The following is a 26,622-nucleotide window of genomic DNA, read 5'->3' on the forward strand; positions in this document are numbered from 1 at the left end:
CGCTGCAGGCAGCCGCTGCCCAGATGTGGGGGTGCCACCATGCAGAGGGCAGCCACTGGTGCCGTGTCTTCTCTGCTCGCCAGAGAGGCTTGTCCCTGTGCAGCCACCCTGGCACGAGTTTCCCTTTCCATGGCTGGAAAAAAAAAACCCAGGCAGCAAGAGCGCAGACCCCTCTAATTAGCAGTGCTGGCAGGAAGAGAGCAGCCCCATCACCCTGTGCTCCCCACCGTGCCGCCCACTGGGGGAGGGGGTTGTTGTGCCCTTCGAGGAGCACTGCGGGTGCCCAAACACCCCGTCTGCCTGCCCAGGACTCCCCCCAGTACCACAAGAGGGGCAGGAGGTAGCTGGTAGAGCAACTGGACCATGAAGATCGCAGCCAGTGAACACCCTGGGCCCATCCAGAGGCCTCCCCCCCAAAACAGGGTGCCTGTGGGTGGCAATGGGTAGAGCCCCCCCCAGCTTTCTGGGGAGCATTCACCCCATGAGGTCCACCTGCCCCATCCCCATTTCCTCACCCCACACACCAGATGGGTCCTTGGGCTCCGCAGCCAACAGCATCCCAGTTCTGCCCCGTGCACTGTGCACCTCCTGCCACCCCACAGCCGGGACGTGTTCAGCGCCCTGGCCAAGCCCCCCAGTGCAGTTACAGCAGCCCCGGGGGGCTCAGCCCCGTGTGAAGGCACCCACATGCTTCTGCAGCTGCCAGCGGCCCCATGACCCCCGGGGCTGGAGCATGTCCTGTCCCACTGGCCAAGTGCCACCCCCCAGCCCCTCCATGCCACCTGCAAACCAAGTGCACCATGTTTTCTGATCACATACGTATATTTTTTTTTTTAGTTTGAAATAATTTAAAAGAAACCCACCAGCCTGCGGGTGCAGGCTTCCAGTGGTGGCAGGGAACTCTGCATCTCTTGGGGGTGCAAGGAGACAGTGTCCCCACCCTGGTGCCCAGTAGGACAGACCCCCCCCACACCCCAGCTCAACAGCAGGGCTGGGCTGTCCCCTGGCCCCACACTTGGGGCAGCTCCTGGAGATGCTGGACACTGGGGCGGTCCTTGGTCCCGCTCTGCCTTACGGGGGGGCTGAGCATTGCACTGGAGCAGGGCAGGTCCTGGCACCATCCTGCAGTATCCCGGGACATCGGTGGGACATTGTCCTCCTCCCTGGGAGCCGTACCAGGGCTACCGGGGCGCTGGGCGGTGCCGGAGCACGCGGAGGGTCAGGGTGTCCGCCCGGCGCAACAGTTCGTGGATGCGGGGCAGCCCCAGCCCCGAGACAGCCACCCCGTTGACCTGCAGGATCTCATCCCCAACGCCCAGGAGCCCCGCGTACAGCTTGGCCGTGCCGGCGTCCGCCATCTCCTGCACGTAGACACCTGCAAAGAGGGACGGGGTGAGTGAGCCCCTCCAGGCCTGCACCCCACGGGGGTGCCCCGGGGCTGCACGCTGGGCCTGTGCATGGCAACAAATTCACTATAAATGGCCTTTGGGATGGGCCGTGTGTCCCGGGCCAAAGCCACACGTGGCAGCATCCCTCCTCCACCACTGTCACCCCTTTGGGGCTCAGCAGTGATGGAGCGGCCCCCCTCCACCTGTTCCCAGGCTCGCTCCTGGGGAGAGACCAGAGCCACTGCGGAAGGGCCTGCTGTGCCACGCTTCCCCTACACATTGGGGACGCATGTTGGGACGTCCCCACCGTACCTGTGTCAGGCCGACCATGCCCGGAGGTGACACAAAACCCGAAGGCGCCATGGGGTGGTCGCTGTAGCTCCAGCTGGCTGGTGCCGTCAGGGAATACCTCCACCACGCGCCCCACTGCACGCAGCCGGCCAGGCGCCCCGATGTCCTCCACGCTCAGCGAGCGCCGTGGCCCCGAGCCCCCCTTCCTGTGGGTAGAGGGGAGACAGGGTGAGCAGGGACTCCGGGAAGCCACTGGGGTACTGGGTGATCAGGCTAAGCACCCCAAACAGCCTTCCCAGGCACAGCTGGGATGTGCTGGGCCCTGTCTCCTACCTGTCAGCCACAGTCTGGGGCAGGAGGTAGGTGCTGGCACGGGGTGCTTTGCCCAGGAGCGGGTCCAGGCTCTGGATGGAAGTAGCTTTTCGGGGCTGGCAGAAGGGTGACACCTGGGGAAAAAGCACTCCGCTAAGCTGGGGACAACCACAAACACCTAAAGCGCTGCAGCCCTCCACCCACTGACGTGCTGAGGGCGTACGGGGCAGCCCACACCACCTGCGACGCCGCTGGAGCCCTCCCCAAACCACCGGGGAGGAGGGATAAGCCCTGGGCAGGGACACCCACACAAGGAGCAAGGCTTCTTCGGGGGGCACCAAGGCTTCTTCAGGGAGCACCTCGCTGCAGAGATGCACAGGCCACGACCCCCAACCAAATTACCCCATCATCTCTCCTCCCAAAAATCTGCTCTTCCACCCCTGCCTTGCTCCCTTCTACCCCCTTCCACTCCCCATTTGGCTCCGGGCTTTTCAAACCTGGACTGGCACATGCTCCCACGCCCTCCCCTCTGCCATACCTCTGGGGCCATAAAGCGATGCTTAGGAATGCTTCACCCCAGCCCAGCACCCCTCCCCCAGCAGGACCCCCCCGACTGGGGTGACACTTCAAGCTCACCAGGCGCAGGGACTGCAGGGAGGGCGACTTCTTCATGCCGGGGCTGTCCGGGGGGGTGCCACCGGGGGCCGGCAGCTGCTCCATACTGTAGCAGCGGAAGCGGCCCAGGCGCTGCTTGGTGCTCTGGCTCAGGCTGCACAGGAGCTTCTTCAGCCCCGAGGCTGAAGCACTGCTGCCCTTGCGGCTCACAGGCTGCCCCAGCTCCCTGAGTGGAGAGGGGCGATAGTCATCCACCCTGTTCCTGGCTGGGGGGGAGCAGGACCAGCAGCTTTCTCGGGGCTGGGGATGCATCCTGCACCTGCCTTTGCAGCCTTAAGAGCCACAGCACGGTGAGATTGGGGTGCATGGTGAGATTGGGGTGCAGCCACCTCCCTGCAGAAGTAACCCACCAACCTGAAGGGCTCCCTACCCATTTACCCCCTAATTGCAGGGATTTAACACCTTCCAGCCCCACCTGGCTCACTGCCTGAAGTGATCACACTCTGCCAAGGGGCTTGAAAGACACAGTGATGCCTGTGAACCCTCCTGCCAGGCTGATACACACTGTGCCCCAGTGCGGGTCCAGGGGGTTCGTGTTTGGTGAGCCCCAAGGCAGCTCCGGGGCTGGCAGCATTTAGCAGCTGTTTTTTTCCCCAGAGGAAAAATCCTAGCACCAAGCTGCAGGAGCATCCACCGTCACATTTGCTGCAACACCCCCGGTGGAACCAGATGCGGGGTGAAACACTGCTCCCCCAAACCCACTTGAACACACAGGCAAAACTGTCAGTGCCAGACTGCAATTTCTGAGAGGGTTTTGGTGCCACTGAGTCGCACCGGGAAGCCCCAGGCGGGCTCAGCCCAGCAGCATCCTGCTGCGCTGAGGAGGGATGCTCAGGGACGCCGCACCCACCGCGCGGTGCAGGATGCTGGCAGCCCCTTGCTCACACTCACCCCTGTGCTGCGCTCCCGGGCGGGTGCTGCTGTGCTCCGGGTATCCTGGCAGCTTCCCTGGGGGGACGAGCAGCCTCCTGGGGTGCAGGGGTGACGGTGGGGTGAGATGGTGCCTCTGTAACCGCAGTGAGATAGTCACATCTCTGCCTCGTTGAGGACCCTCCCAGGCACCCCCATGCACAGGTCTCTTACCTCTGCCCGTCCCCAGAGGGTCCTGCCCGTAGGTGTTGTTGCAATTGTTGGTGGACAAGGCACGGAGGGGGCTCCCCGGGAGCCACCTGGGGCTGCAGGGAACCCGCTGCCCCCCCGACCCTGCTGTGCCCCTGGGCTGGGGGGATGCAGTGCTCCCACCCTCGGGCTCCGGGGCCCGGGCTGCTTGACTCGATGCCCGGTGGCTGCCACCGGAGAAGAGTGCTTTCCTGCAAGGCACCTGGGAGCAGGCCTTTTTGGTTGGGGGGGGAGCGGGGAGGTGGGTGCCTGGAGTTGGAGTGCCAGCTCCTGGCTGCAAGGAGGGATCTGGGGGCTCACTGGCCTGCTGCAGAGGACGAGCAGTGTTTCCCACCCCCTCGCTGCCCCCCACATGCCAGCGAGGGTCCTTCTCCTCCTCCTGGCTGCCAGCTCTCCCCGGTGGCGGGAGGCAAACAGCCCCTGTCCGTCTTGTGGTGCCGCCTGAGCCCCCATCCCCTCCACGGGAGCCACCGCCAGCCACACACGTCTCCTTCCCGGCCCTTGCCTCTGGCTGCGGGGTGGCACGGGGAGCCCTGTGACCCCGCAGCCGAGGGTCCCGGTGCCCCCGCAAGTGGGGGTTGCAGGGTCCTGTCTCCTCACTGTCTGTTCGGCAGCTGTCAGAGGTGTCAGTGCTCTCCAGGGCTGAGTCCACGTCATCGATGTAGGTGACATCCCCAATGTATGTCTCCTTGATCTTCTCAGTGTGGATGCGCTGTCGGGAGGGGAGGATCCACAGCGGGGACCCCCGGGGGCCCAGAGCCCTGGTTTTGGGCTCTGGCCGGGCAGTGCTCAGCCCCCCACTATCCCCTGGGACGCTTCCTTGTGCTGTGGGGCTGCTTTCAGCCACGCTGGTGGCCGCTGGCGTGTCCGTGCCCCGGCCAGCAGCAGCACCAAGGAAGGAGCCGCAGGCGCTGCACTTGCCCCTGGCCACCAGGTCGCCACTCCAGGGTTTGGGCTGGCTGGCCCCGTCACCGGGCTGCTCACTGCTGGCCGGCTCCAGCGAGGAGAGCGCCGAGGCCAGGCCCCGCCGGTGCCGCAGCTGCAGCCGCTCCAGGTACCGCACCTCGGCGTCACGGGCCGACTCGTCCTCGAAGCGGACGCGGGACGGGGAGGGTCCCCGGGGCCGCCGCGGCCGCCCACAGCTCGACTCCCCACTTGATGAGTCGCTCAGGCTCCCGCCGTCCCGTGGGGTGACACTTGGCCTCCCGCTGGGCTCCCTGCCGTGGGGACAGACAGATGGACATGGATGAGCTGCGAGGGCTACCCAGCTCCCTTGGGAAAGCAGGGCAGGAGGGGGAAAACCCAAGGCAGGAGATGAGGCAGGAGGAAAGTCCGCCTGATGCTGCACTGCCGTGCACAGCCCTGCCCCCCCCAGCCCTCTGCCCTGGCTGCCTGGAGCTGAAACCACGAGAGGCTACAGCAATGCCCCGCTGCCACAGCCCAACCTCCATCACCTTTTACCTGCACCGCAGCACCTTGTTAATCAGTCCGGGAACACTGAATCACACATGACCCGGCACACATAGCGTGCCGTGGCTTTGTTACAGCCCTCCAGCCCCAAGCCTCCCTGGCAAGGTGCTCCCCATCAGCAGGGAAACGCAATCCTCCCAGGCAGCCGGGAGCGCCCCGCCACGTTATCATAAAACACAGTTAAATACCCCCCAAATACGATGCTGTGAAGACTTCACGCGTGCCCAGGCAGGGGAATGCTCCTGCGAGCAGAGGGACGCTCACCCAAGGGTACATGGCCACACGCGTGGCCACAGCAGGTCGGCCCCCGGCTCTGCACGCACAGGTGCCTGCTCCCCACACACACTCACGTGCGTCACCCATGCACACTCCGCGCACACATGCTCCACACACGCATCAAATCCAGGCGAGGCACCCCTAAGCACTCCGTGGTGGTGACGGCGGGGGGCAGGGTGCGGCCTGCAGGGCTGGCACTGACCTGGGCTGCGGGCCGGTGGCAGCGGGGAGGAGGAGGAGGATGTCGTGGCTGGCGCGCAGGGGGTTTGTGCGAGCCTTCATGCGGGCGCGCTGCAGCAGCTGCTTGGCCTGCTCGTGCCGCGGGCTCAGCTCCAGCTCCTGCCTGGGGACAAAGGCCCTGTGGCCCCGCAGCGGGAAGGGGGATTAGGAAAAAATAACAGGGATTAGACGTGGTTTAACAGTGACGGTGGGGCTGGTCTGCTCAGAAAAAACAGGGCCCAGCCTCCATTCATAGGCGGGTTGGTTGCTGTGTTGGGGCACAGCTGGGCAGGAGCCCCCGTACCCCCCCATGCCAGGCAGGAGGTGGCAGGTCACACCCTGCACCAGCAATGCTTTGGAGGGAGGCTCAGCACCACACAACTTGGGCACCGGCTCAGCCAAGGCAGCGCTTTGCATCACGGGCGTCCCGGAGGTGGATGGGGAAACTGAGGCAGGCACCGCCTCCAATCCCCACTGGTGTAACTCCTGTAGCAATGTGAATGCAGGTAGGTTTGGCATGACCCCCCGAGCTGGCTGCCTTCCCTTCCTCGCAGGGCGTCTTCCCCCTGGTCCTCCCACCCTGCCAGCTGCAGGGTGGGGGCTCCATCAGCAACGGGAGGGCACAGCCCTGCTCCAGCACTGACTTCCCCGTTGGTTGGCCATGGCCCTAATCCCTCCGATTAAAATAATCAGCTCAGGCAGTCACTTCGGGGAGCCTGGCCTTAACCTCTTCGCAGCAAGGTGGTGGGTGCACACCAGCCCCCAGGAAAGCCCCCTGCGCAGCACCATGGAGGGGTCCAGGCTTCCCCCTGGGTTTTGGCTGCCCCTGCTCAAGGGGAATGCAGCATGCCCAGCTCTGCCATGAACCCAGCTGTCACCAATCAACCGCAGCCATTGGAGCAGAGCGGAACCAGTATCCACGATACAGGGGGATCATTCTCAATCCTTTGCTTACTCCATGCAGTCCCTGAGCCCCCAAACCTGCTCCCCGGCCTACCTCACCTGCCTGTCCCACCTCCATATTTTTAGTCCATACCTCTAAGGTTTATCATTAGTCCAACAAGATTACACACTCCTGCCACCTCAATCCCCTTAAGCACCTGGAGCAAGTTTCTGTCCCGCCCTCTTCCCCAGCTTCCTTCCCACCCTGGGGTCCTGGTGGGGACCCCCTGTGCCCAAACACCACATGCACCTGGCTTGGCCTGACCCTCCTGCCCTGCTCACACTGAAGCATCACCAGAGCCCATCCACACTCCATCCACCAGCTTCCACGCTGGGGGCTGCCCCCACAGCCCTTCCACAGAGCTCTGGCGAGCCCCAGTGCTGCTTCGCGGGATGCATTTAATATACAAGACTGGGGAGGAGGAAAAGAGGGAAATATCCATCTCTGCCACACTGGGACTGACCTACCTGCAGCTCTCGGCATCCTGAAGCGAGACCCCCGAGTCCCAGTCCCCATCGCTCACTGGCACCTCTGAAAGGCAGGACAGGGAAAGGCATCAGACTGGTTGGACTGCGGCCCCCACCCTGGTCGCCCTCAATAGCACCCCCCGTTTCCCCCAACCTCATGGTTCGGCCTGTGCTAACAAACACCCCTTCTGGGGCTGTCCCAGCTGCTGGGCTCTGGAGAGACCCCAGTGGAGCAGGACAACAGCACATGGCGTGGGGTGTGCCCGCAAGGATGGGGATCACAGGGTCGTTAAGGCAGATACTTTCAAAAGAGAAATTAAATCCCTTTTCTGGTGACAGCTTGCAAAGGGAAGATGATGCCCACAGACCTCGAGTGCCCCAGAAAGCAGATTTTGCTCTTGCTTTTAGCAGTGAAATTCCTCACCAGGATGCCGGAGGGGACCAGCAGCACCCGGAACATCCTGATGAAGAAGCGCCCTGTTCTGTTTGTGAGCATCTCCCACTGCTGCTGACAAAGGGGACAAAGCACCTGCAGGTGACAGGGTAGCCCTGGGGTGTGACCCAGCTACACCCACAGTGTGGGAGGCTGGAGGATGGTGCCGAGGATCCCCCTTCACCTCATAGCTTTGCCTTCCCGCTCCCCCTGGCTCTACCAAAACAGCCACCATCCACCCAAAATACGCACCGGACGCAGCGAGGCCCAGCACCTCCTGCAGTAGCCGCCGGTTCCTCTCCACCTGCTCAGCCAGCGAGAGCCTCTCCCAGGCCTCTGCCACGGTGGGGGACGCAGAGGGACCCCTCTGGTCCCGTGGTGGGATACGTGCCTCTTCTTCCAGGGGAGGTCTCCCGTGGGGGGAGGCAGAGCCCCGGGACCAGCCGCCCTCATCTGGGGGGAGCTCGGTGCCTCCTGGCACATCTCTCCTGGGTGCCGGCACCCGCCAGAGCCCTGGGGTGCTGGCGAGGGGTGCCGGGGTCGGGGGGCCACTGGCCACAGACTCCCCACCATCCAGCAGCCCGTCTGTCAGGTAGGTGCGGAGCTGAGCCCGTGGCTCCACCGCTGCCACATCCACCTCCGCCTTCCCCCGCCGAGGCCGGTGCTTTTTGGTTGAGGGGCGTTCAGGGGTGGCTGTGGGGGTCCCCGGCCGGCTGCCCCCTCGCTTCTCCTTCAGTGCCTTCACCTTGCTCTCCAGGATGGTGTGGGGGCCGCGGGTGGCCTCGGGGCACTCCAGCGGGGTAAGGGCTCGGCTGCCGCTCTGGCCGTGCTGCCTGGGGGGCCGCGGCACCCGCCACGTCTCAGCAGGAGAGCCCCCCTCCATGCGCCCTGTGGGGAGAAAACCCGGGGAAGGGTGGATGAGCCCCCACACTGCCCTCACCCTCCTCTGCCTTGGTGCCTCCTGCACCCCAGAGGCTCTGCAGAAAGCAGCCCCGGGGGGCAAATGCAGGCGATGCCACCACCGTGCAAGCAAGGCCCAGCGGGGAAGGGGACAGGGATGTGGAAGAGCACGAGGCCACCCACCCGCCCAGAGCACTGACACTGCACCAGCACCGCTCCGGAGCAGGGGAATGGGGGAGCAAGGGAATGGCGGAGTGGTGGTTCCCCGAGGCAGGCGGCCGGGGGCTGAGCAGGAGCATGGGTGCCTGCCTGTGGTGTTTTGGGTGTCCCAGGAGCACCTGGGCAGGATGTCCCGGAGGGAACTGGCGCTTTCTGAGCCAAAGCAGGGCCCCAAAACTCCCCAGAACAGAAATCCTTCTATGGCTGCAACACGCCGAAGGTGTCACCAGCCCCCTGCTCCACCCCAGCCCCCAGCGTCACACGTGTCACTTGTCCTTGCACTGACCTTGTGGTCCCGGTGGCACCCAGGTGCCGCTGCCCCCCTGCACCCCACTGGCAGCATCCCATTCCCGCTGGTACCCCTGGAGGAGCCTCTCCCAGGCCCGGGGCTGCAGGACCATCCCCGGGACGCCCACCCGGGTCCCAATCAGTCCCCCGCGGCCCACTGCAGCCCCTTGCTGCCCTGGGACAGAGCGGTGGCAGGATGGGACTGGAGGTGGGAGGCGAGGGCTGTCCTTACCCCCGGAGCAGCATCGGGAGAGGGCTGGGAAGAGAGAGAAGAAGGCGGAAGAAGGGAAGGAAGCAGGGGAGGGGAAAAAAAATTTTTTTTTAAAAAAAGGACAAACCAGCAAATCCCAGCCCCTTCAGCCAAGCCCGAGCTCAGCTGCTTGGCTGGGCTGTGGGGCCGTGGCAGGCCCTGCCTCCTGCCTGGGCCTCCTCCTCCTCCTCCTCTGCGCGCCCCCGAAGCGCGCACCCCATGCAGGGCACTCGGCCAAATCCTGCCCCGGCCCCAAAGCTGAACCGCCTGCCCTCGCGCCGGCTGGTGGGTGGCTCCAAAGGGCAACGCCACCGTGGCCACCAAAGCCTGGGGGGATGCAGGGGACCCCAACACTCCGTGTCAGGACAGAGGGAAGCCCGGCTGCCTTGGCTGCCTCTCAGGAATGTCCTTTGTCTGGGCTGTGGGTTTGGGCGGCGAGCGGGGAGCAAAGCCAGCCCACTGCCCCGTGCCTGCCGGGGGGGCACCTCACCCCGGGGTGCCAGGTGCTGGAGAGATCTGCCCCGCACCAGTGACTGGGGCTCCAGGAGGCCCCAAAAGGATGGAGAGGGAGGTCCCACCAGGTAGGGGTGTTTAAGAGCCTTCAGACCGGCAGAAAAGCCTGGCTGCTTTAGGCACCCTCCCGTGAGCATCACACGTTTACAGATATGCTAAATTCTCTTGATTTCCTGGAGGCCAAATCCTGTGGGGGCCCCTGGTGAGCTGGGGCCAAGCAAGCACCTTCAGGCAGGAGGACAGTGGGACCTGAGCTTGGTGCACACACATCCCATCACCCCTCAACCCAGTGTGCGACACACACCCTGCAGAGCCACCCGCTCCCCACATGCCAAAACCCCCAGCCCTCCTCCCCCCAAGACCTCACAAAACTCATCAAGCAGGATGAGGGTCCTCGGTGGGCACCACTTACCTGGAGGCGCTGGGGCTGTGGTCCCCGGGGGGCAGGAGGGGTGCTGCGGGGGCCATGGGTGTCCCGGCCCCTCTCCGGCTGCCGCTTTAAGCTGCAGCTTTTGATATTCGTGATTGGTTTCATAATCCCGATCAAAAGGAAATCACCAGGATTATGAAATTGTTTTAATCCTCCCAGCTCCAGCCACGCTGGCCCCTGCCAGCACGAGCAGCAAGAAATCACTTTTATCTCCTTAAAATGTCCCCTACCACCACTCCAGTGGCCCTGGGTCTGCCATCATGGCCAAAATTGAGCTTGAGGGCTTCCTTCCCCGTGGGGGCTGGCCCTGCTCACAGCAGGACTGGCTCCTTGTTCCATGGGGGACAGACCAAGCATCTTTCCCCCAGCTGCTCCAAGGCAGGAGGCGACTGCTGGCAGGTTTGGGTGGAAAAGCCCAGAGCAGAGACACCCCCCCTCGCTCCCTACCCCAGCCCTGGGGTCGGACCTCCCCTGCAATGCCAGGGCACATCCTTACCTCTGTGCCCTCCTGGGGAGGGATCCCGGCTCCTCTGCCCGGGCTGGGGAGGTGAAACATGCCTGAGAGGTGTCGTCCCCATCAAGGTGAGGACAAACCGCCCAGTGAGGTGCCACAGCAAGGGCAGTTGGGGTCCTGCCACCAGCCAGGCAGCGCAGGCAGGGAGCTGCAGCCGGGATTAAGCCTCTGGGAAGCGGCTGGTGCGAGCAGCAACAGGCTTAGAGTGATTTCAAGGCGCTGGGCTCTCTTCTGGAGGAAGATTGTTTGCAAGAGACCAAGAGATTTAAGAGAGCAAAATGAAAGCACAGACCCCAGACAACTGAGTTTGGGCTGCTCAGCCTCTGGCCACGCCCTGTGTAGGCAGGATGATGCCTTGGACCAGAGACAAGCAGGAGAGAGGCAACCAAAAGCGCCCAGAAGGACTGACCTTTGGCCAGTACCACACAGTTGGGCAGGTTTCCTCCAGCATCACCCCCTGGCATGTCAGGTTTGAGCCCTGGGCACCTTCCCACGGGCCCCTCCTGCCCCACTCCAACCCATTCTCAAACATCACCCTCCTCCAAGCACCTCCTCCTCCTCCCAGGACACAGACATCCCCCACCGCTGGTCACCAGTGACAGCCCACAGTTCCCAAGGGCCTAAGAGCAGCATCTTTAGAGAACGGTGGAAGCAAACGCTTCATGGGGTGGATGCGGCTCCAGGGGTGGGACATGGGAAGAAAAACACACAGACTGGGCACAAAAGAACCATCCAATCGTTGGAAAACAAAGAGCTTGTAATAATGAAAAAAGGACAGATTTTGTAACCAATCACTTTTTCCTTTGAAAAACACAATCACAGCAACTTTGCTTTATACAACCACCTAGAAACTATGAAACAGTATCACATTGTGCATTTTTTTTTTTTTAAACCTACTTATCAAGGGTATTCCACACTTCAAAAATTATATCCATTTGGGGAGGAAAGAGGAGACAGCTAATAGCGCAGTCACAGATACATCATGAGTCCAAGCAAGCGGCAATTCTTTGTCCTCACCTTTTCCACTTAGCCAAAAAAGAAGAGTGGAGAAGGGGATAGCAAAAGAGAAAGGAGGAGGAAAGAAAGAAAGCACCCACAGAGGACTAATCACACTCCATAATTACTTTTGACATCTACAGGGCTTCATAGAAAGATCATTTAGACCAACACAGCAGGGAGGGGGAGAGGAAGGTGGCAGCAGGACCGGGGGGGAACATTGGCATTTCCACCCCGGGCCCCTTCCAAATGCCAATCCTTCGCCAGGAGGACCTACGGGATGGAGAGGTCATCACAAGTTCTACCAGGCTGCCCAATTTCTCCTCTGGAGCAAAGAGTTTGCAATTTGGTTTCTAGAGCTTGAGGGACTGTCAGGCCATGGGGCATATTCCCAGGCAGGGCCGGCGCCTCTCGCCCACCGTGGCATGGCTGCGCTGGGGCCAGAGCAGCCTCCAACTCCCACTGGGAACAGGGCTGGGGCATCAGCATCTGGGTATACCCAGGATTACCATCCCTTTCCTCTCCTTTCCCTGCAAAACCTGCATTTCTCTTGCAGCCAGGATGCTGCCACAGGGACTGAAGTGCCCGAGGGGTGCTGGTAACACCAGTTTAACCCAGTGGTGGTGGTGGGTTGACAGCTCATCCCAAGGTGTGGTATTTGGGATGGCGTCATGTAAAGGAGGCAAGGTTTGATGAGGTGACATCCACTGAGCCCAACCATGACTGCTGCAGAGTTACTGTAGGGATTTTCTACTCTTCCCCCAGGAGCCCCAACTCCTCTTTTCCAAGAAGACAAAACAATCTGATCGCCTTCTGGAATAAAATTGTAAATTGAAAAAAAACCCAAAATGCTTAAGGCAGAAGATCATCTTCCCTCTACGAGGGCAAAGCAGAACAGTGGAGGAGAGGAGGGAGGACACGGGGCTGGGTGGCAGCGCATGAGCAAAGTGGCTTTTGTGTTCCCAGCAGGAGCCAAGCCATGCCCCAGTCCCAGGGCACATCCCACCACAGGGCCACAAACACCCCCAAAAACTGGCGCAGGTGCCAGAGTCACAGCAAGCAGTATGCAGCAGCAGCCTCACAAGATAAGGCCAAACTCACTTGGCCATCCACAACGCAGGCAAAGCTCGAAGGCTCTGCCCCATCTCCCTTGCTCCTTGGAAGCTCCACAGTAAAATCCCCAGGGATTGTTTTCTCCCGAACCCAGCCGGTGCTCTCCTCCCTGCCACCCACAGGGCTGCAGTGGCTGAGCACCAGCGAGGCAGCAGAAGAAGCAGCACCAGAAGTTATTAGGGAACTCAGAGCAGCAGGATCCAACTCTGCTCCGCAAGGAGACGTTTTCCCCCCGCAGATTTCCATGCTGAAGGCTGCTGCTGGTCATCCCCCCACACTCTGCGTACCATTGGCTTCGGACAGCAGCAAAGACACTGACAGAAAAAGGATGACTGGGAGCAGGGAAAGGCGCAGGATGAGCAATAGCCAGCTTCAGGAACACACCTGGATTTGAGAGGTAGGAGCTTATTTGATACAGACAGGCCACAGCCATGAGCGCCACAAATGCATTTCTGTTCAAATGTGGTGGGACAGCGTCGGTTCCCGTTGACGGAGCAGATCCTGCTCCCACTCACCGAGCCCATAAAGGCCAAACTTGCCCTGCTGCTGCTTCAGGAGCACAGCATTGCCTCCCCCAGGCATGGGAACCTGACGCTTCTGGTGACACAGGAGGAAGCCACACAGGGAATTCCAGCTAGCAGATAAACTCTGGGTGCTGCAAATCCTAACGCCCTGCAACCAGAAAAATCTCTGGAAGAGCAAGAAGGATGGAAAGCAGCAGGGTATCAGCACAGAGAAACAAGTTCAAAGGGAATCTCCACAAGTCTCTGGCCACACTGGCACCTCCTCCCCTTAGATGGGACCATCTGCAAGGGTTCCAGCCAGACAAGGGCAGCCGCCACACACAACCACCACCTCTGCACCAAATTGCAAGGAGAGCGAGAGCTCAACACCCGAAAGCCAGCACAGCTCCACGATGACCAAAGCACAGACCTGTCCCAGCTTCCACTTCCCATCCAGCTATAGCCCAACAACTAAAGCGCTGGATAAAACCAAATCCCAGCTCCTTTAACTCTGCTCCCTGTAATTCTGGACTGTCACCCTGCTGCTCCCCATCCAGGGGTGTTTCCAAGCATCCATCCACAAAGCCCGCTCACGAAAAAAAGTCACCTCGGGACTGTCCCCGCTCCCGCTACGCAGGCTGCTCATAAGGAGCGACGGGGCTATTTTCTCTCACCATCTGCTCTGCTTCGTTAGGGCCCCCTTTATTGGCCAGATGTTCTCATAGACGTGGTGCTCTGCCAGCTTTAGTGCCCACGCTCAGGAGGAATCCGCATGACTGATTTCTCAGAAATCTCTGGGAGGGAGGGAACAGGCTGATGCGGCACAGGAGAGTTGGGAGCCTTTAAAAGGCCTGCCTCTGGGAATTTGGGCTATTTTCCCCTGAGAGAGCATTCAGGAGATAATGTTTGCTAGCTCTAGCATGCCACCTCCCTTTTTTTTCTTATTTCTCTTGCCAGAAAAGACAGAGAAAAAGGGAAGGGGAAGAGCAGAGCAGATGGACGGACTGAATTCTTGCTTCCCATAAAGATTTGGGTAAACTGCAGAGTAAAAGTTTAGTTACTTGTAACCAGACCCTCCCCACCAGGTTGGGAAGTGGAGGGCTGGATGGTGCAGCAGCAGCAGGCAGGCCACAGGCCACCTGGCTGAGGAAGGCAGAGCTCTCTCTGTTAGTTTTCCTTCCCTCTGAAAGGAAGAATTACCAGTAAAGCTCTGTTTCTTTTTATAAAGAACCATTTGCTTAAGTAACACCACTGGTTTATTCTGGATTGCCCCCCGGCACAGAACTATTTTAAGGGGCTTTATATCTCAGACTCCACTTCCGTACAAACATGAACCTTCCATTTAAGCACGAACAACAGACCTAAGGGACTTAAATACAGGGAAAACAGGCTCCTGGGCACCGAGATCACCAGGACAGCCCCATCCAGCCTGGCTGCCCTCCTGCTGGAGCAGCCCAACACGGCAGGAGGTGCAAGGGGGAGCACCACCACAGACACAGCAGCCATGCTGCCACGCACGGGGCAGAGGCACCTCCCGGCAGGTCCATCAGTTTCGTTGTAAGCTGAGAGCATGTCACAGAAGTGTTGGTAGTTCCAGGATTGCAGTGCTGCCCTTAGCCTGGCATGGGGCACAGGTTCACCATCACTGAATTTGAATCTACTTCCAATTAAATGAAGAGCATTGTTTCCTTCAGTTCCTCTGGGCAAGAGGCATGGCAGACAAACAGAGAAAATGCAACGTACTGGTCGTGTGAGAAACCATGCTATCAGCTAACTAAAAAAAATAACCACCAAACAGCAACTGAGCAGAGATTCCTACAACTCCCTTGTCCAAACTAGAGGTGAGTCACCAGTCAGCCATCAGTGTGAGGACCCTACTTCAGGTGTTTCAGGCCTCCCTCACAACCCCAGCTGTGCAGCACAGCTGCCCACGAGCCAGGCAGAGGGGAAGGCGGCAGCCCCGGGCACCTTAGCCACGCCAGCCCGGCCCAGCGGCGGCAGCCCTGCCTGTGAGGTTCAGCTCACAGGCCGGTTCTGCTGCGGGAGAGCCGGCAGCACACATTGTGCCAGGGGAAGGACAGCAGGACTCTGCGGGCCCCCACATTTCCTTTTCTACTGAAGGAGAGACCAATGAGACCATCAAATTAGCATCACTCTTCCAACTTAATTTACTCAGCAATATGGCTGATCTTTACCCAAGTTTGCTTAATATCACACTTCCCAAACTGGATTAACAAGCTGAGGCGAGGGGTGAGAGGAAGAGCCGAGCCACAGGGCAGCAGACTGCACCCAACAAAGGCTTTTTGCCAAACCAGAAGCCACGAGACCACCTGACTTCAATTCCACCTTCCCTGCCAGGTGGGCACAACATAGTCCTTGCCACGTTCCCTGACAGCTGCCCAACACACCACCGCTCCTGAACCCCAGCCTGCTAAACTCCCCCCCTGCCCACAGGAACCATCACCTCCTTGTCTCATCCCACTTTTGCTGCACTGAGCTGGAAGAGAACACCAGAAAAGCTCCCTGCTCGGTGAGGGATGCCCTTATGCTGTCTAAAGACTATTAAGGCTTTGAAAAATACTTTTTGATCTGGAGAATGAAGTTCTGAAGCATTTGCTTAACTTCTTGCACTGTTGGTAGGAACCAATTCTCCTTTCAAAAGGATTATCTGCACTACTTTTACACAGCTGATTGGAAAGCTGGCGTTGAACTGGCACAAGAGACATGCCCAGAAGCAGTAGCAGCAACTAAAAAAATCAGATAGAGAAACTTTGGTTTAAAATAAAACAAAATTGAAAAGAAAGAAAGAGAGGAAAGGTAAACACAGGTGCAAGTTGTCTCACGAGAGGGGTTATTTGCAGGGCATAACCCCACAACCCTGGAGATCTAGATCTACATTCTCGGCTTTGTTTTACCATTACAACCTTCATTGCACAGGACTCAGAATCACTCTCATATGGTTGCTAAGTTTCATAAATAATGTGAAAACTATATGCAACAGATACATCGTATTTCAAAAAAATTATAAGAAAAGTTACATCAAATTAAAAAGTAGCTTCATGAATGAAGATACTGCTCTAAGTGCACTTTTCCTGCAAGTGCAGCCAGTGCCTCAGCGCTGGATATGAAGGAAAAAAACCACAAAACCAAAAAAAATCAGATTAAAAAACTTAAGTCCGGTTTCAACCAGTCAAAACCGGGCCAAGCAGAAACCGAGTGTGCTCTTGGCACTGTCCCATGAGGGAGTCCCTATGATGCTTCGTTATCCAGATAGGTTTGTATGTCCTTGTTGAGACTGTAAACAATCCTTCTTTCCTGAACTGTCCTCTTTATTGTCAAAACAAAGTAAAATATTTTATTTTTCTTTTAAAATAGAACATTAAAATGAACCCAGAAGAAAAGAAACGAAACACAGTGAGCTTGTTGGAGTCCATAGGATCTGGTCTGGAAGAGCTCGGAAAACGTGTTCAGTGTTTTCTCCTGTTTTCAGCTGGAACTGTACCAGAGATTGGTTTACTTGGGGAAGAGGGGAACAGAATGAGAAAACAAAGGATGCGGAATAAGAGACCATGGCCATCTCATGTGTTCGCTTCATTCGCTAGGTCCTCTATCAATACCTTAGTGTCACAAGCCTTGGACCTGGAAAAAAACCAAAAAGAAAACACTCACTGGGGAGAAGAAATTCCTATTACTACATGCAGACAGTAGAACTGCAGTGCACTCAGATAAAAATTTTTTTAAAAGTCTTAAAGAAAAGTTTCTTACACAGAGAGGGAATAAGCAGGCTCCTGGAAGTGTTTCACACTCTCCCACTCTCCCTAGGGATAGCAGAGCCTTATAAATATGCCCCAGCTGCTCCTCAGCATCCTCCTCCCAAGGCACTGCCCATGCTGCACCACGCCGGCCACCTCGCATGCAGGAACCGTGCCCTCAGCTGGGGACCCCTGCGGTCCTGCTGGGCCAACACCGATATGAGACAAGCATGGCCCGAGGGGCACAGCTCAAGCCAGAGCACACCCTTTGCATGACAGCCACAGCAGTCTTTTCCTCCCACCCACCCTTCCCATGCGGTGATGCAACAGAGAGATGCGCTGCAAGGACTGCAGAACACTCCTGACATGCTGCTTCAGCAGCCCCAGGGAGCCCAACCTTGTCTCCTGGCCAGAGGGCCAGGCCCCACAGCTGTGCTGCTGGAGCAGAAGTGATGCCTGGGCACTGGAGCACCCCATGATGCTTGGAGTACAGGCACTTGCACCAAAGAGATGCAGTCAGCAGGTTCAGGGGTCAGGGTGCAAGGTGCAGAAACAATTTAGGGTGCAAGAACAATGGGTGTAAAGAAGAAAATGCATGAGTTTAGATTTGAGAGGGGAAGGGCTCTGAGATCTCACAGGTGAAATCTTAATCAAAGGATAAACTGACATCTTGGGGTGGTCTGAAGCCTGGAAATGGCTGGTTGAAGAGAACTTCTCTTCCAAGTTTGGATTTATAACCTCTGGCAACCACTATAGGCTATTTTTTGCAGGAGGGGGGTTTTGTAAAGGGACTCCCTTTTCCAGTGGTTTACCAGAACCCCAAGTTGATGTAAAGGATGGATCAACCCTCCAGCTGAAAGATACTAATTTACTGATTGGACCTGTCCTTCCTTTGAATGATTATTTTGGCCGAGATTTTTCCATGATTACCCAGCCTGTAAAACAGCCACCAAGCATTAAAAGCAGCTCTAACACATGATTTGGTTTGTTGCACTGGAGGAAAGGCAAAACATACTGTGAAGCAAGACGAGGTCTGCGCAAGGACACACTCTGGCTGCGTTTCCACTGTTTGTTCTTGCGGCGGTTTCGTACACCGTCTTCCTGGTCCATCATCTGATCCAAGAGCGTCAAGTCATCGGCGTTGAGCGGTGCCACAGAGATGTCCCTCACGGCACGGAACTCACCACAGTTGTTCAGGTGCTCATTCTCCAGACGGAAGAAGTTCCATACAAACCGTCTGGGTGGAGAAAAAGTGAAAATTACCGATTTGGTTCTGCTTTTAAGGGCATTGCCTGCATTTGGCGACGCACTGGTATGTGCGCCTGGATACCACTGACTGTTCTCACTGATCAAAGTGCCTCCGGGAACATGCTGGGAGTAGGGAGAAACAGCAAATGACTAGGAGCAGCACCTGCTACAACATCGTCCCAACTCTCTGGAGAAGAACAGACCTGTCAGGCTCGTTCATTGTCCTAACAATGACAGCCCTAGTCTGGACACCATGAAGGCAGAAGGCATTACATGCAAAAGGCAACCTCCACCACGTAGGAGAGCAAGGTTCAGTAACCTCCACCATGTGCATGACTGAGGTTCAGCTTCAAGGGCTTTTACTCATCTCAAGAATCTGGGGGTTGGGTCTCCAACAAGACTACAAGCGTGTAAAGACCTTGAAACCAATGATGCAGAATCCAAATTAGTGTTTGGAAAAGAAGCAGACATTTGAAAATTGTAAACATGAGAATCAAGTGAAATTTCAACTGTAAGTTTCAAGAAGATAATTGAAAGGAGAAATTTAGGAAAAAACAAATGCTTAAGATTAGGTCTATGTTCAGAAGAAACTGTAAACACAGTATGAAGGACCCAGTCCCACAATGTGGCAGAGCCCTCTACAGCTTTCTCCACTCTGTACCCTGTTTGGATTAAATGTTTCTATTAGGCCTAGTCTTCCATTCCAAGGACCGGTACCTTCCACATCCAAGGAGCAAGGCACTTCCCACCGTGCTGACATTATAGAAACAATAAAAATGTAAAATAGAAACAGACTGTTCAGTCAGGCAGCCTTACCGGAATACCTCAAGTGGGGCAAATACAGTAGAAATTATGTCTCCAGCGTATGGAAAGATTTGCATGGAAGTGAGGGAGATCTGGATGGTCCACGCAAAACGCAGGATCACATCTTCTACAATGGCACAATAGTAGTATGCCTGAAGAACAAGACAGACAAACAGCACAGCTCACCATACATGTTCTGCATAGAAGACAGACCTCTTCAGGCCTTTAGGAAGATACAGAATTTGCTGCTCAACCACTAGAAAAATAAACAGTATGAAACAATCTCTTTGAAACAAATGAACTCTACTGCTAGAAAATCCCAGCCCATAGCATTCAGAAGTATCAGTGGCTGACTGCAACATGCTCTAAACTCAGCAAGTTTTGTTAAAATAATAAAAAGCCTCTCCTAATGTAAGAGCAGGTTGTATACGCACTTTCTGTGGGTAGACAATTCCTTCTCGAAGAAAGGTATTTTCACCAGCATTTTTGTCAAAGAGACCCCAGTCCATCTTCAGGTCCCAAATTAGGGTGTAGCAAGAGCTGATGAAATAGAAGATAATCCACAGGTAGAAGAACACTTGGGTGTCACTGTGGTTTTTAGCTGGAAAAGAGAAGAACAGCATACTTCTGTACAACTTCAAGCAGATTGCTTCTTAAAACAGCTGTAAATTGGCTGATTTGGTCAGAGGAAACAACACCGCTTTTATTCAAGTTTGGGGAAAATCAGACTAGTTAATCTGAACCAAACTGAAAGCCTTACCAGGACCAGCTTTATGTTGTCATTTAAATTCCACTTTCCTCATTCAGCGTTTTGCACTTGGGATCGAAATTTCCACTAATATTTTTATTTTCTTGAAACTTGTGGTAGACCTGCCATTCTGACTCTGAACAGCAGGTGGAAGCTGAGGGCCATATTTCGCAAAAGACACGGGCTTGTACAGAGGAAAAAGCAATGAGGCAGTGCTCAGTTAGGAGGGTTTTTTGTAAAAGAAGTATTTTAGTTTGTATAAATTTAAACAACTATGAATTAGTGCACTAAAAGCCCAAAAGAGGATGGACACTGCAGGAATTTCCACTAGCCATTTCACAGATCGTGGTGGCAGGGGAAACCAAGCAAAAAGAAGGCAATACATTAACAGGTATGTATAAAACCTGAAGAAGGCTCCATATGGAGTTTTCAATGCCCATATAGAGCTCCCCTCGGCGAAACACAGGACTGTGGGCCCAGTGTCTGCCCATCTGTGGATACAGTTTTTTGCAACTAAGTTGTTTGCCCATTCCCCCCCAAAAGGTTACACTGCTCTCAGTTCAGCTAAATTTCCCTACATCGGTTGGCTGGGTAAAAGTGAACAGATCTGATAATCCTGTTTGCTTTTAATTAGCAAATCTGGGTCATAAAGTTCATAAAACACATTCTAATGCTTTGCAAGGCTGAGACACTGCATCTCGCTGCTGGGTCTTTCCTCTTTTCTGTGCAGCCACTGCAATTGCTCATTCACTGATTCTAAGAATGCCAATAACATTTCAAGTATAAAACAAGCCGTAATGTTTTCAGGCCAAACCCGAAGCCACACTAAGCGACAGCACTGTTTTCCATATGTGTGTCTTTAAAACAACAGAACCCCCAAAAGGGATAACAGAGGGAGCAACAGGGCAATTTGCCCTCGCCTTCCCTTTTTGTTTCTAGCAATTACAATATAAACGTAATGCAGCAGTCCAATAAAATTAATGGAGGTGAAAATAAGAGGCATCGTGTAAGAGTACATTCCTCCCATAACGCCTTTCAGGCTTCCTGGACATGATGTGCAGGATATAGGTCAAATACCCAAGCTCATTCTCCTTTCAAAGCACACCCCCTAAAGCAAACCTATTAAAGCTACTTATGCAGCAAAGCCCATCTGCACCGAAGCTTCACGTCTGCAGAGGGAAAGGACACAGGATCTGCTGCAGCTCTCAGGTTTGACTAGCTGCCCTGCTTTTGTGACAGCTTGGAATCCTTTGAACAGTAGCCCCTATCCTGGCCAGGCTCGGCTTTAGCCAGGGACAGGTCTAGCATCGCATCACCCGCCACTGCTGCTGCAGAGAGCCGTGACGTCACCCAGGAGCAGGCACAGAAATCCTGCAGAATACAGGCTCTGATGCCCAGGTACCTTACTCCTGCTTCTTTGAAACAGCCTCTCCCATCAATTTTTAAAGTGCAGCTGCCCGTAAAACAGGACACAGGTGAGGTTTTTGGAACTTAGCAATTAGGGCTCTACAGCAAGATTTCCTTCTCCCCCACCAGCTCCTTCCACAGTCTCCACTACATTATATCAGGAAAAAAAGGCAGATGCTGACATTCAGTGACTCAGAGACACTAAGCCTGTTCTTTCCAACATCATTTTTAGCTCATTAGATCTCTATGTTTAGTTCTCACCACCAGATCCTAAATGATAATTCAGGGCGGCTAATGGGTTAAGTGCTTGCAAAGCATCTAAAATGCTCCAAAATAACCCTGTGAGGCTGCATCCTTCCTATTGGTAGTTTAGGCTTGAAGGTTAGGTAATACTGTTTTGTTGGGGTTTTTTCCCCTAAGGACAGAATTCAGATAAACTGAGTCTTACCCCACTTCTTCATGGAGCAGACATGGAGAAGGCAGCACAACCATCGTCATGCCTTTGGCCACATCCCTGGCATGAGCTGTGCCCTGCAGATGCAGGGCTGAAGAGCAGCAAAGTGGCATTGCTGGGCTCTCCTTCGGAATTCTCCAGTCATGGAGGGGACAGCCTGGCCCCTGACTATCATCTCAAACTATGTAAGGGGCCAACAAAATTTTATCATAAGCTGGCAATACACAGGACAGTGATTTCAACGGTTCATGCTGCTTAAACTTAAACTGCTTTAAAGGTTATTGTGTGCAATTACAGAAAGGAGGAGCACCGAGAAGAAAAAGGCCCAAGTAAGTCATCTTGTATCATTAACCTCATAAACCTCAAAAGGATGTGCTTGCTTCTAGTTAGGTGATCCTAGTCTCTGCTCCATTTCCCTGCCGCTATCTTTGCAGCGGACTTTCCAGCACCTGGGGTCATGGCTGCTTGCCCCTTGCTCCTGCTCACTTTCTCACCGACTGGCTGTGCAATGCATTCAGCTCCTGAAAAAATTAATTAAAAACCCCAAATCACTCTCAGGTAAAATACTCTAATCAGAGCTAGCCTATTGTCTTCACCCTCGACTTTTGAGTCCCTTCCTTTAATCACTTATCCTCCTTTTCGTCCTGCCTGCAATTCCGTTTGATACCTTCCTTCCTTCTGTCCTCATTGGTATTCAGTTGGTGTACAGAAATATGTTACTGCTCTAGGCAAGCAATTATATCTCAGTCTCCACTGGCTGGTCCTAGTGGCCCTCTTCCCTGCTGCTCAAGGGGCTAGAAAATCAAGCATTCATATTCTGCCCAGAGGCTCCATCTACTCCTGGCCTGACAGTTTTTCAGGAGCAATACATAGCTGTGCATATGTATGATGATGTCAAGGTCTATTTAAGCAGGAACTGTTTCATCCTGTGTTCTTTCTTTGTTTAATGATGTGCTAGAAACCACCAAAAACCATAAGAGAGGGATAGTCTCAGGATGAGAGAAGCACACTGTACACCTGGTAGATCTCAACCTCTCCAAGACAGAAAAACCCCTCAAGTCTTCAATATCCCATGGACTGCAGCAACCCTTTGGCAGCACAAGTGCCAGCCCACCCATCAAGAAGTGCATGAAGAACCTTTCTAGTCAAGGCTCCAAAGGGCACCACCATGTAGCAACTTCCTAAGCTACAATTATTCAAAACAGCAGGTGCAGGACAAAACCCCACCAGTCCAAAACCTCTTGTGTGTAAAGTTGCAGGTGCAGCTTTACGTTCCCTGTCGATGGGCAGATTTCAGTACATGTCCACACTACCATGTCTGCAACTTGGAGGTGTTCAGCTATGTCAGAGACGGTGCCCTGCTATCTCTACTTGATGCAATGTTGATGGGAAACAGCGTACCACAGGACCCATTTACAACCTTCACCGCAGAATTTCCATTAGTATCCTTAGTTTACCCTATAAAAGGCAATTCCAGTAGACACTCTGCACAAACACACCTACAAATTGCTCCAGAAGGTGAGCTAGATAAATAATGGAAGGCTTCCATCTTTGAACTGAAGCTGTGAATGGCCACAGTCCTAGAAAACAGCCAAAGGCACTTGCAGCAGCTGAATTTACTGCCTGCGAAAAATGCTGATGGACAATATCTTGGATCCCAAAAACAGCCCCAGGGGACACAGTATCTGACTAGCATTCTGAGAGAATACTATGCTGCACAAATTATTGCCCCTTCTAAAGACAGGCAAGAGAAAGGTTGCTTTCTATTAAAGCTAGACAGCAAATACTGTCCTGAATGCTGTTACTATTGACTTTACTTCCAAAGAATACTATCTGTTTACCCTGCTGAATTATTCTGGGGAATGTAAACACTATATAGTATTCAACACAGCAAAAATCAATGCCATGTATTATTGAAGATCTGGATAAGAGCACAATGGCCCTCGATAAGCACTCCCGGTGTGTCAGCCACTGTAGCTGGCTGCGGTTTCTGCTGATGTTGAAAGCTGTGATAAAAGCTGTAAGAAGCATGAGGTTATCAGGAAACACAGTCAGGTAAGCCTGGCTACATGAGACAAAACCAACACAGCCAGAGCAGTTCTGTCTCCAGCGTTGATTAAAAACTTCTCAGTCAAAGCACCCCAAATTCAGTCTCTTTTGATGACCCGCCTTTCAGTCATGGATTTAAGAACCACCAAACCAAAAATATACACATTTATGGTGTGCTAGCCAAGTACAGACACTAGAGTACTGAGTGTACACTTCTTGCCTGAGGATGACGTGTGCCCATTAACTCCATCCCAGCACAAAATGGGAGGGGGGTGACAGCCAGAAGTGATTTATCTACATAGGAACTGCCATCTGAATGACAACCCAAAGCATTTGTCTAACACCTTACTGCTTCAAGTTACCACTCCCTCAGTAATGATATGCTTAATGAGGGAATAGCAGCAGCGTTGCCTTTCTGACCAGCTAGCATGTACCACTATTTAATACTGATCAGTGGCAGAGCCATGACATGACAGTGGACTTAATGCAGTAAAAAGGCAAATAATCCAGAATAGCACATGGAGGACTCGCCATCATGCACTGATGGGCTTTGTCAAATACCAACCATTTCATAGGAAAAACTTTCCTGTTAGATTCTGCAAACCTTGGCTATAGCCTCCGGGCACAATTTAAAGCAAAGCAGCAAGATACAGTGCAGTGAAGAACTGTCAGGAGGCAACATCTCGTTTCTTCTAGTTAGATTCTACATTTGTAGAGCAGGGAAATCCCCAAATCATGTGTTCACTAAAAATACTCTGCAGGTTTGCATTGGATTTGTAGTGTGATATGACTGTCTAATTTCAAGACATTGCAGCAATCTCATTGCTTTTATCTCACAAACAGAAAAATGGGATTTAATTGCAAACAGGACGGAGCATATCAGTCATGACTGAGATTTGATCTAATTCTTCTGGTGGCTTCTCTAGCATTTGAGAAGTGTTGTTGGGGGATGTTTAACTGCTGCCTTGAGAAGGATGGGGTTTCCAGTCTAAGCATTTGCCAGTAGTCTCCCTAATAAGAATATCTGTATTCACAACCAGAAGAAGTAAATAGCATGGTAATCAGGGCCTTCGCTGAACAATTCAGGGACTGGAACACAATATTACCTGCTGCCTCTATAGTACTTTGAGATCCAAGAGCAGATTTGTTCAAAATATAATAGCAATCAAACAAAATCAAAATTAAAACAAAAATTTGTCAGATGAGTACCTCCTAGATTTCTGCAGCACTAGAAAACTCCAGACCTGCATACATTTGATGGGTAAATCACTTGTGATGTAGTCAGTTACTTTTCTAAAATGTTCCATTAAAAAAAAGGTCAGGCTTCTCCCTCTTAAGTGCCCATGAAATAACAGTAAGGCCACCCTTTTTACTTACACCTTATTCATTAGTGTTCCCGCTTCTCCAGCCACCTTTAACACAAAAGCATAGTAAGTGATATGAACGGTACTATTAGTCCACTTTCCAAATCCCAGCTATTAAAACCCACCCCTCCCTCCGCTGCAATCTTGAGAAGCAAACACATGAATCACACAGCGGCAAGGTGCCGAGGTTGTCTCTTCCGCCCCCCCAGTGCGACTGTCGGCACTGGGAGTGTCCTGCTTGACATTTGTAGACCTACAAAGCATGGCAAGATTTCCCTGCGGGATTTTATGCTTCATTTGCGCTGACATTCGGGGTGCAGTGGCAGTTCCCGAAACCGCTCTGCCTAACACCCCCTCCTCCCGGGCTCCCCGCCAAGCACAAGCTGCCGTCTCATCTCTCCTTCCCCTCTCACTTACCGCAGGCTGCCGGCCAGCGAGCTCCTGCCGGCACCTCCGCCCCGGTCACAGTGATCCTGCCGCAGCCCTGCTGGGGTGCTCCTCACCCTTCCCAGCTCCACCCTGAAGCACCATCACTGAGACGGGTGTCTAAACAATTAGAAAAGCTAACAAGCCAGTGTGGAGAAGCTGGGTTTGCTCAGGGTGCTGCAGAGATCCACGTCAAAGCTGGGAGGAGGTCAGAGGCCAGGATGGAAATGTTTGCCCATGGCAATGCCTCCGATTCTTTGCTAATGACACTGCTGCTGCTCTGATGGAAAGGATCAGAAAGACTGGCTAATGAACACAACTCATTACTGAAGGCCTCCTGGGCACAGGATGACAGGGTTTCAGACAAAAATTCATCCTAGCTCACAGCAATGTGACAGACATTGCACGTTTTGGCTCCAAATAATCATCCTGACGGTGTTGCCAGTATGCTGTGCTAAGGCAAGCCCCACAAAAACTGCAAGTATTAAGAAAGAAGCCAGTTAATCCCATTACAAAGTTTGTTTTACTTCAAGAGGTCAATCCAAGCACTATATAAGGCTCTTGTGACACCCAAATCAAATGGTCTGGCTTGCCACAGTGCTGACAGCTCTTTCAGTGCTGAGAAAGAAGGGGAGAGATGGGAGATCTTCTACCAACACACAAGGGATAAGCTAGGGAACAGATCTCACAAATGCTACTTGTTTCATTCTTTCGTTAATGGGTTGCTTTTGTTTTGTTTTTTAAAGTTTTGTCCTTTACTTTTTAAAAAAAGACTTGTACTTGAATTCTGTATGTCCACTTATTTTGCCTTGCCCCACGCCTCACTCCCTAGAAATGAAATTACATTTCTCAGTTGAGGGACTGTAAGTTGTTGCACCGATGTCTGATTTCTGTAAAAGTCATTTTAGTCCCAGCTCTCACATCACCTTGTTCTCCTCTGCTGCTGTAATCATTTAGGATCACAGTTAATTATTGTCCCACCTACCAGCAAATTAACTGCAATGGGGTTGCACCCTGCAGTTTCTAACGTGGCAGCAACAAGGGTTAAGTG

The 26,622-nt window shown here is 54.2% G+C and overlaps 2 protein-coding genes across 5 annotated transcripts in view; both read right to left on the reverse strand.

The window, feature by feature from the left end:
- Positions 1-818: 818 nt before the first annotated feature.
- KIAA1614 (KIAA1614 ortholog) lies at positions 819-10,840 on the reverse strand. Of its 3 annotated transcripts, XM_074906930.1 has the most exons (11): positions 10,176-10,235; positions 8,999-9,256; positions 7,846-8,481; positions 7,161-7,224; positions 5,734-5,889; positions 3,750-5,002; positions 3,558-3,672; positions 2,628-2,832; positions 2,013-2,125; positions 1,701-1,885; positions 819-1,375 (listed from the first exon to the last, which is right to left on the reverse strand). In XM_074906930.1, exons 2-11 carry the CDS (start codon positions 9,111-9,113, stop codon positions 1,182-1,184), a joined length of 3,036 nt encoding a protein of 1,011 aa, XP_074763031.1. In that variant the 5' UTR covers positions 9,114-9,256; positions 10,176-10,235; the 3' UTR covers positions 819-1,181. The 3 variants fall into 3 exon arrangements, with proteins under 3 accessions (XP_074763031.1, XP_074763032.1, XP_074763034.1); XM_074906931.1 differs by lacking the exons at positions 8,999-9,256; positions 10,176-10,235 and adding an exon at positions 10,690-10,840; XM_074906933.1 differs by lacking the exon at positions 8,999-9,256 and having other exon boundaries at positions 10,176-10,267.
- Positions 10,841-11,443: 603 nt separating this feature from the next.
- XPR1 (xenotropic and polytropic retrovirus receptor 1) overlaps positions 11,444-26,622 on the reverse strand; it is a 113,387-nt gene continuing 98,208 nt past the window's right edge. For both annotated transcript variants that reach the window (XM_074906935.1, XM_074906934.1), the window contains 4 exons: positions 19,558-19,724; positions 19,136-19,275; positions 18,087-18,308; positions 11,444-16,958 (listed from right to left, as the gene is read on the reverse strand). In XM_074906935.1, coding sequence (XP_074763036.1) covers positions 16,898-16,958; positions 18,087-18,308; positions 19,136-19,275; positions 19,558-19,724 — 590 coding nt within the window. In that variant the 3' untranslated portion in view covers positions 11,444-16,897. The remainder of the gene's footprint in view (positions 16,959-18,086; positions 18,309-19,135; positions 19,276-19,557; positions 19,725-26,622) is intronic.

Source organism: Athene noctua, chromosome 5 (assembly GCF_965140245.1).
Source record: "Athene noctua chromosome 5, bAthNoc1.hap1.1, whole genome shotgun sequence".
Taxonomy (NCBI): Eukaryota; Metazoa; Chordata; class Aves; order Strigiformes; family Strigidae; genus Athene; species Athene noctua.